The sequence below is a fragment of the Geotrypetes seraphini genome, chromosome 6 (assembly GCF_902459505.1).
Source record: "Geotrypetes seraphini chromosome 6, aGeoSer1.1, whole genome shotgun sequence".
In the NCBI taxonomy this organism is placed as follows: Eukaryota; Metazoa; Chordata; class Amphibia; order Gymnophiona; family Dermophiidae; genus Geotrypetes; species Geotrypetes seraphini.
In genome coordinates, this window is record NC_047089.1 from 154,360,232 (window position 1) to 154,374,463 (window position 14,232).

General features: G+C 47.3%; 1 protein-coding gene across 3 annotated transcripts in view; it reads left to right on the forward strand.

Moving 5' to 3' along the window:
• The window catches only part of GCC2 (GRIP and coiled-coil domain containing 2), a 200,106-nt gene that overhangs the window by 159,836 nt on the left and 26,038 nt on the right, over nucleotides 1–14,232 (forward strand). For all 3 annotated transcript variants that reach the window (XM_033948644.1, XM_033948642.1, XM_033948643.1), the window contains exons 18-20: nucleotides 1,697–1,873; nucleotides 2,693–2,910; nucleotides 5,027–5,221. In XM_033948644.1, coding sequence (XP_033804535.1) covers nucleotides 1,697–1,873; nucleotides 2,693–2,910; nucleotides 5,027–5,221 — 590 coding nt within the window. The remainder of the gene's footprint in view (nucleotides 1–1,696; nucleotides 1,874–2,692; nucleotides 2,911–5,026; nucleotides 5,222–14,232) is intronic.

A 14,232-nucleotide genomic window follows, 5' to 3' on the forward strand; every position in this document is an offset into this window, starting at 1 on the left:
TCCCGACCGAGTAGATAGAGTCCTTTATATATAGTGCTATGCCTCCCCCCTTCTTGTGGGTCCTGTCCCTCCTGTAGAGCTTGTACCCTGGCAGCGCCACATCCCATTGATTCTCCTCTGTCCACCATGTTTCTGTAATTCCAATTATATCCAGTTCCTCCCCCTTGGCTACGACCTCTAGTTCACCCATCTTGGCCATGAGGCTTCTTGCATTGGCGTATAAGCACCGCAGGTCCCGTCGTTTTTCCTCCACCTCCGTATTTACCTGGGCCGCCTCCCCTTGAATTTCGGGCAGTTCTCCTGTTTCCTGTGCTTCTGCTTTGCCCTTAGCCTTTACTCTCGCAGCTTTCGGTTTCGCCACATTTCCGCCACCCCTCTCCCCCGCTTCTCCTCTGGGTTTTCTAGCCCTACCGGTCTCCTCCTGGGCTATCATCCCTTGGGGCTCTGTTTGATCCCCCTCGCCTTGTGGCACCCCTATATTGCCCTCAGTTTTCGCCCTCGTGCCACCCAGTCCCCCTGTGTTTCTATGCCCCTTAGTCTCTTCCCAGCAAGCTCCCTTTACCTGGTGTTTCCCTCGCTGTCTGATCATAAGATTCACCGGTCTCTCTACTTCCTCCTTGCAGTCAGCCCGTTCAGCATCTGTTCTGGATACTGTTGTCCGAAGCGTCAACATCAGATCAGCTGTCGGCTTTCCCCCTCTCCTCAGTTTAAAGCCCTCTCGATCTCCTTCCTCACATTTGCTGCCAGTAGTCTAGTTCCCGCTGTGCTCAGGTGCAGGCCGTCTCGCCGGTAGAGCTTGCTCTTTCCCCAGAAGGACGTCCAGTTCCTCACAAAGTGGAAGCCCTCCTCCTGGCACCATCTCCTCAACCATGCATTCACAGCCTGGAGGTCTGCCTGCCTCTTTGCATCTGCTCTCGGTACAGGCAGGATCTCTGAGAATGCTATCCTCCGGGTACTCCTCTTCAGCTTTCGTCCCAGGGCCCTGAACTGGTCAGTCAGTGTGGCCATGCTGAAGTTCCTCCGGCTCACATCATTCGTTCCGATGTGGATTATCACCGCAGTCTCCTCAGTCTCTGCTCCGTCCAGGATCCTCTCGATCCTATCAGTGACATCTCGTGTCTTGGCCCCTGGGAGACAAGTCACTAGCCGGTCCTCCCTTCCTCCAGCTACGTGACTATCTACCTCTCTCAAGATCGAGTCTCCCACCACAATAGCAGACTTCCCTTTCCCTTCCCACACCTGACATATGAAGTTTTTAGTATATCCACAGTGATAATTCATGAGAGCACATGCAGATATGCATATTCATTGTGAATATCCTGAAAACCTGACCAGTTGAGAATCACTGGATAAGACCTAAGGGCCAGTTTCCAGAGTGGCCACAGTGCTTGCATTGATTTTGAAAGAAATACTCCCCATGGAGTCCTTACCCTGCATTCTTTTGTAAAGTACTTGGAATATTTTTGAGAGTTGGACCTCAGTGCTGTCTCTATTCCTTGTAAAGAGAAAAAGATCAGTTCCCCCCTCTCTTATGAAAATTGACCCCCCAAATAGACAGCAGGTTACTTCAATTAATCTTTAAAATGTATTTGTGGCCTGGTAAATTGCATTACCCATAATATGAATGATACAATACTTCAGTAGTATCAGCATATTAACCAGTCTGTTTTTTATTTATTTACTTATATTTTTTAAGGGAGCACATAGAAATGATGGTGCAACAATTAAAAGTCAGACTACAAGAAACACAACAGAACTTGCAAATCAATGCAACTGAGTTGCAGACTTTACAGTTAGAGCATGAGACTCTCCTGGACAGACACAATAAGATGCTGCAGGAAACGGTGGCAAAGGAGGCAGAACTCAGAGAAAAGTGAGTGTCTTTAAATATAGAACTTTAGGCACAATTTATATAACTGCCAGCACCAAATATTTCTGATTTAGATTATCCTGACCTTGTTCATTAAAAAATGCAAAGATATTCCCTGAAGAATAGTAATCCTTTTAGTTGCCCGCTAGAGTGAGTCAGTCCAAATACTAATGTCATGGTAAATGGTTTTATCCTAACGCAAATAAAACATGACAGCTAGTTCCTTCTTTAATTATTCAGTCATCTTTAATTATTAATTTATTCAACTCTCATTTCAAAATTCTTCATATTAAACAACTCCTAGAATCTACAGAAAAATTAGGATAAATTTACTTCTTCCTTATTTTAATATTTAAGGGCTCCTTTTACTAAATGGCACTAGAGGTTTTTAGCACAGGCCAGTGAGGTAAATGCTCCAACACTCATAGAATTCCTAAGACCATCAGCATTTACCTCACCAGCCTGCACTAAAAACCTCTAGCGCTGTTTAGTAAAACCCAGCTAAAGTCAGCTGATCACTCTCAGCGACATGCTGCTTATCTGTTGCATTTCTCCTTTCATCACTGTCTATACCCAGCCCTACACTAGCCCAGCACAAGCATCTTTTGACTTTTCTATATGGGTATTTATTCCCAATGAGACTGAGCTGAGCCCATTTAAACCCAGAGAAATAAAGGTGCAGTAGCTCAAAGGATTCAGTGGCAAGTGGGACGCTGATTAGAGAAATGGTGTTTGTGGAATTTAAGAAGTTCCAATTTGGGAGAGAGCTTGTTTTTCTTTGGTTTTATTTTTAAGACAGCTTTCCAACTCTTAATGTTTCAGACTCTGTATGGTACAGTCTGAGAACATGGTTTTGAAGTCAGAGCATGCACAGGCTGTAAATCAACTGACAGCCCAGAATGAAGCTCTTCAAAACAGCTTCAGGGATCAAGTAAGTCAGCTACAAGAAGACCACAGGAAGACAATGGCGACCTTGCAGCAGCAGCTGTCCAAAGTAGAAGCTCAACAGTTTCAGCTTAAAAATGAACCTAGTATCACAAGTAAGTGGCTATGTTATAGACCAGTGATTCCCAACCCTGTCCTGGAGGGACCACCAGCCAGTCAGGTTTTCAGGATAACCCTAATGAACATGCATGGGGCAGATTTGCATTCCTGTCACCTCCATTATATGCAAATCTCTCTCATGCATGTTCATTAGGGCTGTCCTGAAAACCTGACTAGCTACTGGTCCTCTAGGGCAGGGTTGGGAATCACTGTTATAGACAAACCACCAAGGGGGGAGATGATGGAGTTCTTGGTTTTAGTTTTGTTCATTTATACATAATTGCTGTTCGTAATGTGCGGCCTTTCTAAACAGAGAATGACATGAAAATATTCAGGTAGAGACATCTCTTTGTCTTTTGTATGTAAAATGTTTTTCATCTTATACTTTTTTGAGGGGCAATTTTATAAAAGGGCACTTAACGTGGAAAGTCAAAAAAGGTACCTGTTTTCTTCCTGTTTTATAAGAGTAATTCTTCTTCAAGCGGCTGCTGTCCATTTGTCTTTTCTTCTCTCTCCTGTTTGTTCCCTCACTATACTAGCCTTTTGACATATTGATCATTCCTTTTTAGCTCTCTTCTGCCTCTTTCTCACCTTTTTCCTCTTTTTAACTTTTGAGCTACCTATCAAATTTCCATCTTTCTCTTTCATCCACTAGCTCTCTCATTCCCCATCTCACCCTTTCTTCAACCCTTTCATCTTTAACCTACTCCCAGTTACCATATTTCTATCCTCTGTAATCAATATCCTCACTCATTTCCTTGCTACCCCTTTCCTCCATCTCCTGGCCTCTCCAATAGGGTTCCGCCATTCCCAACATCTTCCACTCTTCTAGCTCAGCATCTGCTCCCTCTTCCTCCCCTCCCTGCTCTCATAGCCTGACATCTACCTGTCCCTTCTCTCTTCTCTCCTGCCATCTCCCCCATGGTCCAATATATCTCCCTCTCTTATCCCTCACTCCCATTGTCCAGCATCTCTTCATCACTCCCTTCTGCTTCTGGATCCAACATTTCCCTCTTTCTCCCCTATCCACCTGCTGTATATCTCTCTCACCTCCCCCCCCCACTCCCTTGCACCCTAGGTCCATCTTTCTTCTCCTTCACCCCATGCAGCATTCTCTCCCATGTCCAAAGTATGTGCCTCTCTCCCACTATCCACCATTTCTCTCCCCCTCTCATATGCCCTGGTCAAACATTTCACACCCTCCTTGCAGCATCTCTCCCTTTCATCATCATGTCTTAACATTGCTCCCTATGCGCCATCTCTCCCTCCCTTCCACCCCTTTGGGAGGGGAGAGTAGGGGGTAGGATCACTGACATGGTTGCTGCCTACCTGACTTGTGAAACCGATGATATGAATAGATTCAGAAATAGAATGACCACCCCTTCTTCTATGAAACTGTAGTGCAGAAAGCCACGCTGAATGGCCTATGCTGCTCCTGACGCTCATAGGAATTCATTGTGCGTCAGGAGCAGCGCGGTCCATTCAGCGCAGCTCTCTGCGTTAAAAAACGCTAGCGCGGTTTCGTAGAAGAGGGAATATGTCTTTCCTGTGCATTATTGTGAGTGATTTGAGATTTCAGGTATTTTTTACAACTGGGATTGGTATATGACCTTCCTGGGGACTGGCTTATCAAACCTTTTTGTATTTTGATAGTTTTTGAGGCTTGCTTCCTGGTTTTTGCATTTTTTTCTTATTACATTATTGCCATGATAGATTTAGCAACATGAACACATCTTTAATCAGGGTGAGTAATTTTAATGTAAAGATTGTGGCTTTAGATTTGCTTAGAGAATTCAAGAAATTCAGGATTATACATAATCATTTTGCTTCCTCAGAACTGGTAGCTTTTTCAGAATAATCTATTCAGCTTCTGGGGACCTAAAGCTTAAACTAATGCATAGACTCTAATGCTACCAAACATATGAAAAGTTGCAATAAAAATAGTAAAGATGCATGTATTGAAATCAGGAACAGAAACATTTAGGAATTTACATTTTTGCCCCTGCACATTTTCAATGGGCTTACTATAATCTATGTTGAGTATAATATGCTCCCTGACTTATTATGTTTGATTTCTTATCTGGATAATTAATATATATCTATTAATTTCAGATTCTGCATCTTCCCACCAACCAGTAAAGAATTTACGAGAGAGGAGAAATCCTGACCTGCCTCTTCTTGATATGTACACTGTGGCTAGAGAAGAGGGAGAAGGGATGGAAACAACTGAGACAGAGTCTGTGTCTTCTGCTAGTACCCATGTACCATCCTTAGAACAGCTATTGAACTCTCCTGAAGCAAAATTTGGTATGTAAAATGATTAACATTTCCTGGAGGTTAGTTACAAGAGAAGCAGCAAATTCAGGTAGCTTTTTAGGCTGTCACTGAAATGTAAAGCCTTTTTTTAAGTCACCAGTTCCCCTTATCCTGTTCATTGCAGTTTGACACTTATGAGTGAAAAATCTCAGTAAAGTCAGCAGAAAAAGACCCTCATGGTCCATCCAGTCTGCTCAACAAGGTGACCAGAGCCTCGCCCACCACTCTATGTAGGCTCGGGTCACCCATGTTTAATTGTTGTTTGTGAAGTCACCACCGTGCCAAACATTATGGGGATGATATGTGGTGTATTGAATTAGGAATTATGGAACTTCTTGTATGGCATCTGCTAGACCAGGGGTGCCCAACACGTCGATCGCGATCGACCAGTAGCTCAGGAAGGCAACGTGAGTCGATCGCAGACTCGTGTTGCCGTCCTGATCTACGGGCCAATCAGCCTTCCTCTCCAGTGTTCTCCCTAGGGCCTTTTAGCTGGGCGGTCCGCCCAGCTGTCATCTGCCGCTGCTGAACATTAAAAAAAAACCCAAAAAACCGGCTTGGAGATTTCAGCCCATAGCGAACTTATGCTCCAGGCTCTAAAGTGTGCGTGCCGGCTTCTCTTCTCTTCCCTCCGAAACCGGAAGTTATGTCCGGGGGGGAGGGGAGAAGGGAAGCCGGCACGCACATGTTGAGATCCCTGAAGCAAGCGTTTGCTACGGGCTAAGGCGGGAGACAAGTAAATGAAGCATTTCCTCTTCTTGCTGCCGGGTCCTGCCTACTTTCAGTTTCCGCGAAGGCAGGACCCGGCAGCATTTCCCCAATAGGTTGATCACGATCTTGGGCTGATCAGCCTTCCTCTTCCCGACGGCAGAATTGACGTCGGGGAGAGGAATGCTGGCTGGCCGAAGCAGGGAGAGCTTGGGGCCTGTTATTGGTGGCGTTTGGGTCCTGGTCCCCGATGGCAGTGGCAGTGGCTTGGGGGAGGGCAGGGAGAAAGAAAGAAAAAGGGCAGGCAGGGAGACAGAAGGAAAGAAGAGAAACAGAAAAAAAAAAAAAAGAAAGGGAGGCAGAGAGAAAGAAAGGGCAGGGAAGAGGAAGGAAAAGTTGGGGGAAGGAATGAGGTCTGGAGGAGAAGAAGCATACAGGCTAAAAGAAGGGAAGAAAGATTGTATGCACAGTCAGAAGAAGAAAGTGCAACCAGAGACTCATGAAATCACCAGACAAGGTAGGAAAAATGATTTTATTTTAAATTTAGTGATCAAAATGTGTCTGAATTTATATCTGCTGTCTATATGTTTCACTAAGGTCCCCTTTTACTAAACCACAATAGAGGTTTTTAGCTCAGGGAGCCTATGAGTGTCGAGAGCAGCGCTGGGCATTCAGCGCAGCTCCCTGCGCTAAAAACTGCTATCGTGGTTTAGTAAAAAGGGAGGGGGGTATATTTGTCTATTTTTGTATGTTGTTACTGAGGTGATAGTGCATTGAGTCATCTGCTTTGACCTCTTTGAAAAACCCTGGAATAGGAATGATAATTAACATTTTCTATGCGTACAGCGTGCTTTGTGTTTTTTTTTTTTATTTTATTGTTGGTAGATCATTTTGACTTGGTCATTTAAAAAGTAGCTCGCAAGCCCAAAAAGTGTGGGCACCCCTGTGCTAGACAAAACACAGTATAATAGGCTTTGACATAATGGTGCATAACTGGTTTCTCATAAAGTTGTACAATATAAAATTAATATTGGTGAACAGATTGGAGACCAATTCCACTATTTTGTTTCCTTTAGAAATTATACTTCATTGCGTTTCCTAGATATTACAAGACCACATATTTTCTAGTGTCCCTCCAGATCGGCACAGATGAATGGGTTTATGCACCTTTGCCAGCAGGTGGAGACTGAGACCAGATGACTTGTGAGTTAAGTATAAGTGGGCTGTGCAGTTTCTCTAAAGTCAGTCTTTTCTCAGTCTTCAGTGCAGTCCAGGTCGGTCCTTCAGTTTAAAAAAAAAAAGTGTCTCTTCCAGTATTTCTCTATATCTGAGCTAAGCCTTTGGTTTTGCTGGATGGAGATGGAGGCCCAAGGGGGTCTCCTTGGCCCTTGAGGGTGCTTATCCCAGGTGGCCGAGTCCCTTCCCCCTTTTCTCCCACCTCCCCATCTGGTAGTGGTGCCTCAGCTGCTTTGCTCTCTTTTTGGCTCTCTGCTGCAGGCACTGGCTGGCTGGTTCACAGATGCTGCATGCAAATCCAGATTCAGCCATTTTCCTTTTAAGGGTGCCTTTCTGTTTGGTGAGGAACTGGATAAACTTGTAAAGAGTTTAGATGACTCCAAAGTTCCTCAATTGCTGAAAGATAAGCCTAGGATGTCAGGCAGGGGCTTCTCGACCCGGGGTCACCTTCTCAAAGCACATTGTTATAGGCCTCGTAGAGGGGCACAGACTCCCAGAGGTCAGTATTTTCAACACCCCGGACCTTTTGAGGCAGCAGTCGAGGAGGCCAGGAGGTCTGCCGTAGTCCCTCTGCCGCTCCTCATTCTTCCCAATGAAGGTGTTTGGGCTCACCGTCTAATACTATTTGGTGCAAGGCTGCACAAATTTTTTCAAAGGTCATCCTGAACAACCTCAGACCAGTGAATTCTGGAAGTAGTTTGCGACAGGTATTCCCTGGAGTTTGCTCTGCCTCTTTCGGATTTCTTCTTTGAGTCTTCTTGTCAAGCCTCATGGAAATGGGCAGCTGTCTTTCAGACTGCTCGATCTCAAGGTAATCCCAGTTCCTTCCGACGAAGTCAGGACCAGTCATTATTCTGTCTGTTTTGTAGTCCCCAAGAAGGAGGGGTCCTTTCGGCCCATTTTGGACCTAAAGGGAGTAAATCGGGCTCTTCTGGTCCTGTCCTTTCCCATGGAGACTTTAAGATCAATAATTCTGGTAGTGCATCCAGGAGAGTTCCTCATGTCCCTTGATCTTACAGAGGCGTATCTTCACATTCATAGAAACATAGAAACATAGAAACATAGAAATTGACGGCAGAAAAGGGCCATAGCCCATCGAGTCTGCCCATACCAATGACCCGCTCCTTGATTCTTACTCTCCTAGCGATCCCACATGAATATCCCATTTTTTCTTGAAATCTAACACGCTGCTGGCCTCAATCACCCGCTGAGGCAGCTCGTTCCAATGATCGACCACCCTTTCGGTGAAGAAGTACTTCCTAGCATCACCCCGAAATTTCCCTCCCCTGATTTTCAGCGAGTGTCCTCTGGTTACCGAGGGTCCTGTAAGACTGAAGATATCATCTTTCGCCTCTATACGCCCAGTAATATACTTAAAGGTCTCAATCATGTCCCCTCTGTCTCTTCGCTCCTCCAGCGAGTACATCTGCAGTTTCTTTAACCTTTCTTCATACGTGAGATCCCTGAGCCCCAAGACCATTCTGGTAGCCATTCGCTGAACCGACTCAATTCTCAACACATCTTTTCGGTAGTGTGGTCTCCAGAATTGAACACAATACTCGAGATGAGGTCTCACCATGGATCTGTACAGTGGCATTATGACCTCAGGTTTTCTGCTGACAAAACCCCTACGGATACAGCCCATCATTTGTCTTGCCTTAGACGAAGCCTTCTCTACTTGATTGGCAGCCTTCATATCATCACTAATGATCACTCCTAAATCACGTTCCACCGTGGTCCTGGACAAGGTTTCACCATTTAGTGTGTAAGTTCTGTGTGGATTTTTTTTCCCTAGGTGCATTACTTTACATTTTTTAGCATTGAAGCCTAGCTGCCAAGTGGATGACCACTGTTCAAGCTGTCTTAGGTCCTGCGTCATAAAGTCAGGCACACTGCTTTTGCCAACTATGTTGCATAGTTTGGCATCGTCGGCAAACAGTGATACTTTTCCTCTAAGTCCTTGGGTCAAGTCTCCTATGAATAAATTGAATAGAATCGGCCCCAAGACGGAGCCTTGAGGTACTCCACTCATCACTGCTGACGTTTTCGAGGGGGTACCGTTTACCATCACCCTTTGAAGCCTACCATCTAGCCAATCCCTTACCCATGTAGTGAATGTATCCCCCAATCCCATCGATTTTAGTTTGTTCAACAGCCTGCGGTGTGGAACGCTATCAAAAGCTTTGCTGAAGTCCAAATATATCACGTCAAGGGACTCACCGGCATCCAGATGACTGGTCACCCAACCGAAGAAGTCAATCAGATTAGATTGGCAGGACCTTCCCCTGGTAAATCCGTGTTGATGTGGATCACGTAAATTTTCTTCGTCTAGAATTTTGTCAAGTTCCTGTTTGATCAGTGTTTCCATGAGTTTGCATACTATGGATGTAAGACTCACCGGTCTGTAATTTCCTGTCTCTGTTCTGCAGCCCTTTTTGTGGAGTGGAATTACGTTAGCTGTTTTCCAGTCTAGGGGTACTTTTCCCTTGCGCATGGAAAGGTTGAAGAGTACGGATAGTGGTTCAGCCAGAACTTCACTCAGCTCTCTGAGTACCCTGGGGTGTAGATTGTCTGGTCCCATGGCTTTGTCTACTTTGAGTCTTGAAAGTTCGTGGTAGACGCTACTAGGTGTAAACTCGTAATCACGAAACAGGTCATTTTGGCTGTCTCTTATTTGTAGTTGTGGACCATCTCCCGGTGCTTCACAGGTGAATACTGAGCAGAAGTATTCGTTTAGCAGTTCTGCCTTGGTAGTATCAGATTCTGCGTAGTTTCCATCTGATTGCCTAAGGCGTTCTATTCCATTTTTGTTTCTCTTCCTGTCGCTAATGTACCTAAAGAAGGATTTGTCCCCTTTTTTAATGTTCCGTGCTAGATCTTCCTCTGTTTGAAGTTTGGCTTCCCTGACTGCCTTTTTGACAGCCTTAGATCTGGCCAGATAGTCTTCTTTTGCCTCCCTTTTCCCAAGATGTTTGTAGGTGATAAATGTTTCTTTTTTCATTTTAATGAGGTCCGAAATTTCCTTGTTGAACCATTGTGGTTTTTTGTTTCTCCGGCGTTTGCTTACTGTTTTTATCCCAGGACAAGCAGGCAGCATATTCTTAACGTATGGGTGACGTCACCGACGGAGCCCCGGTACGGACCTTTTTAACTAGAAAGTTCTAGTTGGCCGCACCGCGCATGCGCTGGTGCCTTCCCGCCCGACGGAGGAGTGCGTGGTCTCCAGTTTCTTCGTTTCCGCGGAGCGAAGAAGACGCATGTGCTTTCAACGGCCGTTGAAAACTCTATTTTGCCTTCCCGCTCGCGATTTTTTTGATCCTTTTTGTTCTATATTTTGTCTTTTGACTTTACTTTCCTTTTCAAAAAAAAAAAAAAAAAAAAAACTCGTGTCTTTTCTTTGCTTTTTTGCAGCCGGCCCCGGCGGGGCCTGTTGTAATCATACAAGCTTCCGGGTTTGATTTCGCGGAGGCCGTGTTTCCCTTCATGCCCCCGCAACCGGGCTTCAAGAAGTGCCAGCGGTGTGCACGCCCGATCTCTCTGACTGACCCACACAACTGGTGCCTTCAGTGTTTGGGTCCAGAGCATCGGGCTGACACCTGCACCCGCTGTGCAACTCTCAAGAAACGCACACTTAAGAACCGGCAAATACAGCAAAATATTCTTTTCGGTGCCGGTTCTACCATGGAGCAGGCCCCGACGTCGACGGCACCGCCTAAATCGGCACCGGCCACATCGACACCGCCTGATCCTCCTTCGGGGTCGATAGCGCCAGGTAAGCCGGCTAAGAAGCCTTCCACTTCCCTTGAGCGACCTCCTGTTACAGCGGTGACACCGGTTCTTCCGACGTCCCGCCGATCCCGTAAACGCTCCGCTCCGATTACGGTGAGTGCCTCGTCATCGGCCTCCTCATCGCCGGAGCGTCGAGCAGCACCTATGGTACCGAAGAAATCTAAAGCGGTACCGGTGCCCCCATTGGAGGACCGGATCTCGGCCATCCTCCAGGACAAACTTCAGGAGCAGCTACAGAAGCAACTCCAACAGCTCCTTCCAACCATACTGGCACCGCTCCTTCCGGTACCAGTCCAGACCGAGCCTGGTACCGCCCCACCGGTATCCACCCCTTCGGTACCGCTGAACACATCCATGCCGGTCTTATCTGCTCAGCCTGTACTTCAGACTTGCTCGGCAGAGGACCCGACCCAGGCCCCAGATCGACGCCGGTCATCTCGGGACCGGGATGGGCACCATTCCTCCAGGGACAGGGATCGACGCCGGTCTTCATCCCCCGGCACCGTATCCATGCGATCTGGCAAGTCCCTTTCTAAAACACGCCATACTGAACCGGCTGTCAGGGACCCAGACCTGTGGGAGCAATCCCCACTCGGTACCGAAGAGGATGCCTCTTCTACCGATGAGGAACCCTCTATGGCTGAAACCACTTCCAAGCCCGAGCAATCCTCCTTCACGAAATTCCTTCGGGAGATGTCTGCGGCTCTCTCCATCCCACTTGAGTCCGACTCCAAGAAGTCCCAGGCATTTTTAGAAGCCTTGGACTTCGACCAACCTCCCAAGGAATTTCTTAAACTCCCCGTACATGATATCCTACGGGAAACATTTTATAAAAATTTAGAAACCCCACTGACTGTCCCAGGTGCCCCTAAAAAACTGGACAGTTTATACCGGGTCATCCCGATCCCGGGATTTGATAAAACCCAATTGCCCCATGAGAGCCTCCTCGTAGAGTCCACTCTAAAGAAATCTCAGGGATCTAGTGTGTATGCCTCCACCCCTCCTGGCAGAGAGGGAAAAACTATGGACAAATTTGGAAAGCGCCTGTACCAGAATGCCATGCTGGCTAACAGAGCCAACAATTACTCGTTTCATTTTTCATTTTATATGAAACACCTGGTCCAACAACTTTCTGCTTTGGAAAAGTATATCCCCGAGCGTAAAATTCCACTTTTCCAACAGCAGATTTCCAGCCTCCTTCAGCTCAGAAAATTTATGGTGCGCTCGATTTACGACTCCTTCGAGCTTACTTCACGAGCCTCTGCACTAGCTGTAGCCATGCAACGCCTAGCCTGGTTGAGGGTGTCTGACCTTGATGTGAACCACCAGGACCGTCTCGCCAACGCGCCCTGCCTTGGTGATGAACTTTTTGGGGAATCTCTTGATACCACAACACAAAAACTTTCGGCTCATGAGACCAGATGGGACACCCTCATTAAGCCGAAGAAGAAGACTCCACCGGCACGACCATACAGGTCTCAGTCCTCTTATCAACGTCGATTCTCTGCCAGGCCGCTGAATCCTCCTCAGCAACAATCCCGCCGGCCTCGCCACCAACAACAACAACACACTCAAGCTCGTTCTCAGTCCCACCAGGCGACCAAGCCTCTCCCTTCGACTAAAAACCCTCAGCCCTTTTGACTCCTTTCTCCAGGGCATAGCCAGTCTCCAACCTTCCATGCCTCTTCCTCAGCCTATCGGAGGCCGCCTCACCATCTTCCTCCACCGCTGGGAGGCCATCACGTCAGACCTGTGGGTTCTCAACATCATCCGTCACGGATACTCACTAAGGTTCCAAACTCTACCCATAGATCATCCTCCCGTAGAGTCTGCTTCTCACTCCTCCCAAATTCCTCTCCTCCTTCGGGAGGTCCAATCCCTTCTCCTCCTCAATGCCATCGAAGAAGTTCCGCAAGACCAGAGGGGTCAAGGTTTTTACTCCCGCTACTTCCTGGTACCCAAGAAAACGGGAGATCTTCGTCCTATCCTCGACCTCAGGAACCTCAACAAATGTTTGGTCAAGGAGAAGTTCAGAATGCTCTCCCTTGCCACACTTTATCCTCTTCTCTCTCAACACGACTGGCTATGTTCCCTGGACCTCAAGGAGGCCTACACCCACATTCCAATCCATCAGGCTTCACGTCGCTACCTCCGATTCAAGGTTCAGAATCACCACTATCAATACAAGGTGCTGCCCTTTGGTCTCGCATCATTGCCCAGGGTGTTCACCAAATGCCTGATTGTGGTAGCGGCCTTTCTCAGGTCCCACAACCTACAAGTGTTCCCCTACTTGGACGATTGGTTGGTGAAAGCAACAACCGCTCCACTTGTGCTGCAATCCACTCACCACACCATCTCTTTCCTCCATCTCCTGGGGTTCGAGATCAATTATCCCAAGTCGCATCTGCTTCCCACGCAGCGCCTTCAGTTCATCGGAGCTCTTCTCGATACCAACTCCATGAGAGCGTTCCTTCCTGCCGACCGGCACCGGACACTGCTTCACCTCTGTCGACAGGTACTCCTCCAACCATCCATCCCTGCTCGCAAGATTATGATTCTTCTGGGTCACATGGCCTCGACAGTCCATGTGGTTCCTCTGGCGCGACTCCATCTGAGAATACCACAATGGACCCTCGCCAACCAATGGTCACAGACCAGGGATCCTCTTTCTCATCCCATTTCTGTAACATCATCTCTTCAGCAATCTCTTCAATGGTGGTTGAACTCCTCAAATCTTTCCAGGGGCCTCCTTCTTCATCCGCCCCCTCATTCCATGATCATCACCACAGATGCCTCCCCCTATGCTTGGGGAGCTCACATGGGGGATCTACGCACCCAGGGACTCTGGACCCCTCAGGAGCGTCAACATCACATCAATTTCCTGGAACTCAGAGCCATGTTTTATGCTCTCAAGGCCTTCCAGCACCTTCTCTATCCTCAAGTTCTTCTCCTATGCACGGACAACCAAGTCGCCATGTACTCCATCAACAAGCAAGGAGGCACCGGATCTCGTCTCCTTTGTCAGGAGGCCCTCCGAATTTGGACCTGGGCCACAGCCCACAATCTGTATCTCAAAGCCGTCTATATCCAGGGCGAACAGAACTCCCTGGCCGACCGGCTCAGCCGCATCCTTCAACCTCACGAGTGGACCCTGGACCCTCCCACTCTCCACTCCATCTTTGCTCGATGGGGCACTCCACAGGTGGACCTCTTTGCAGCTCCTCACAACCATCAGCTGCCCCAGTTCTGCTCCAGACTCTTCTCTCCAC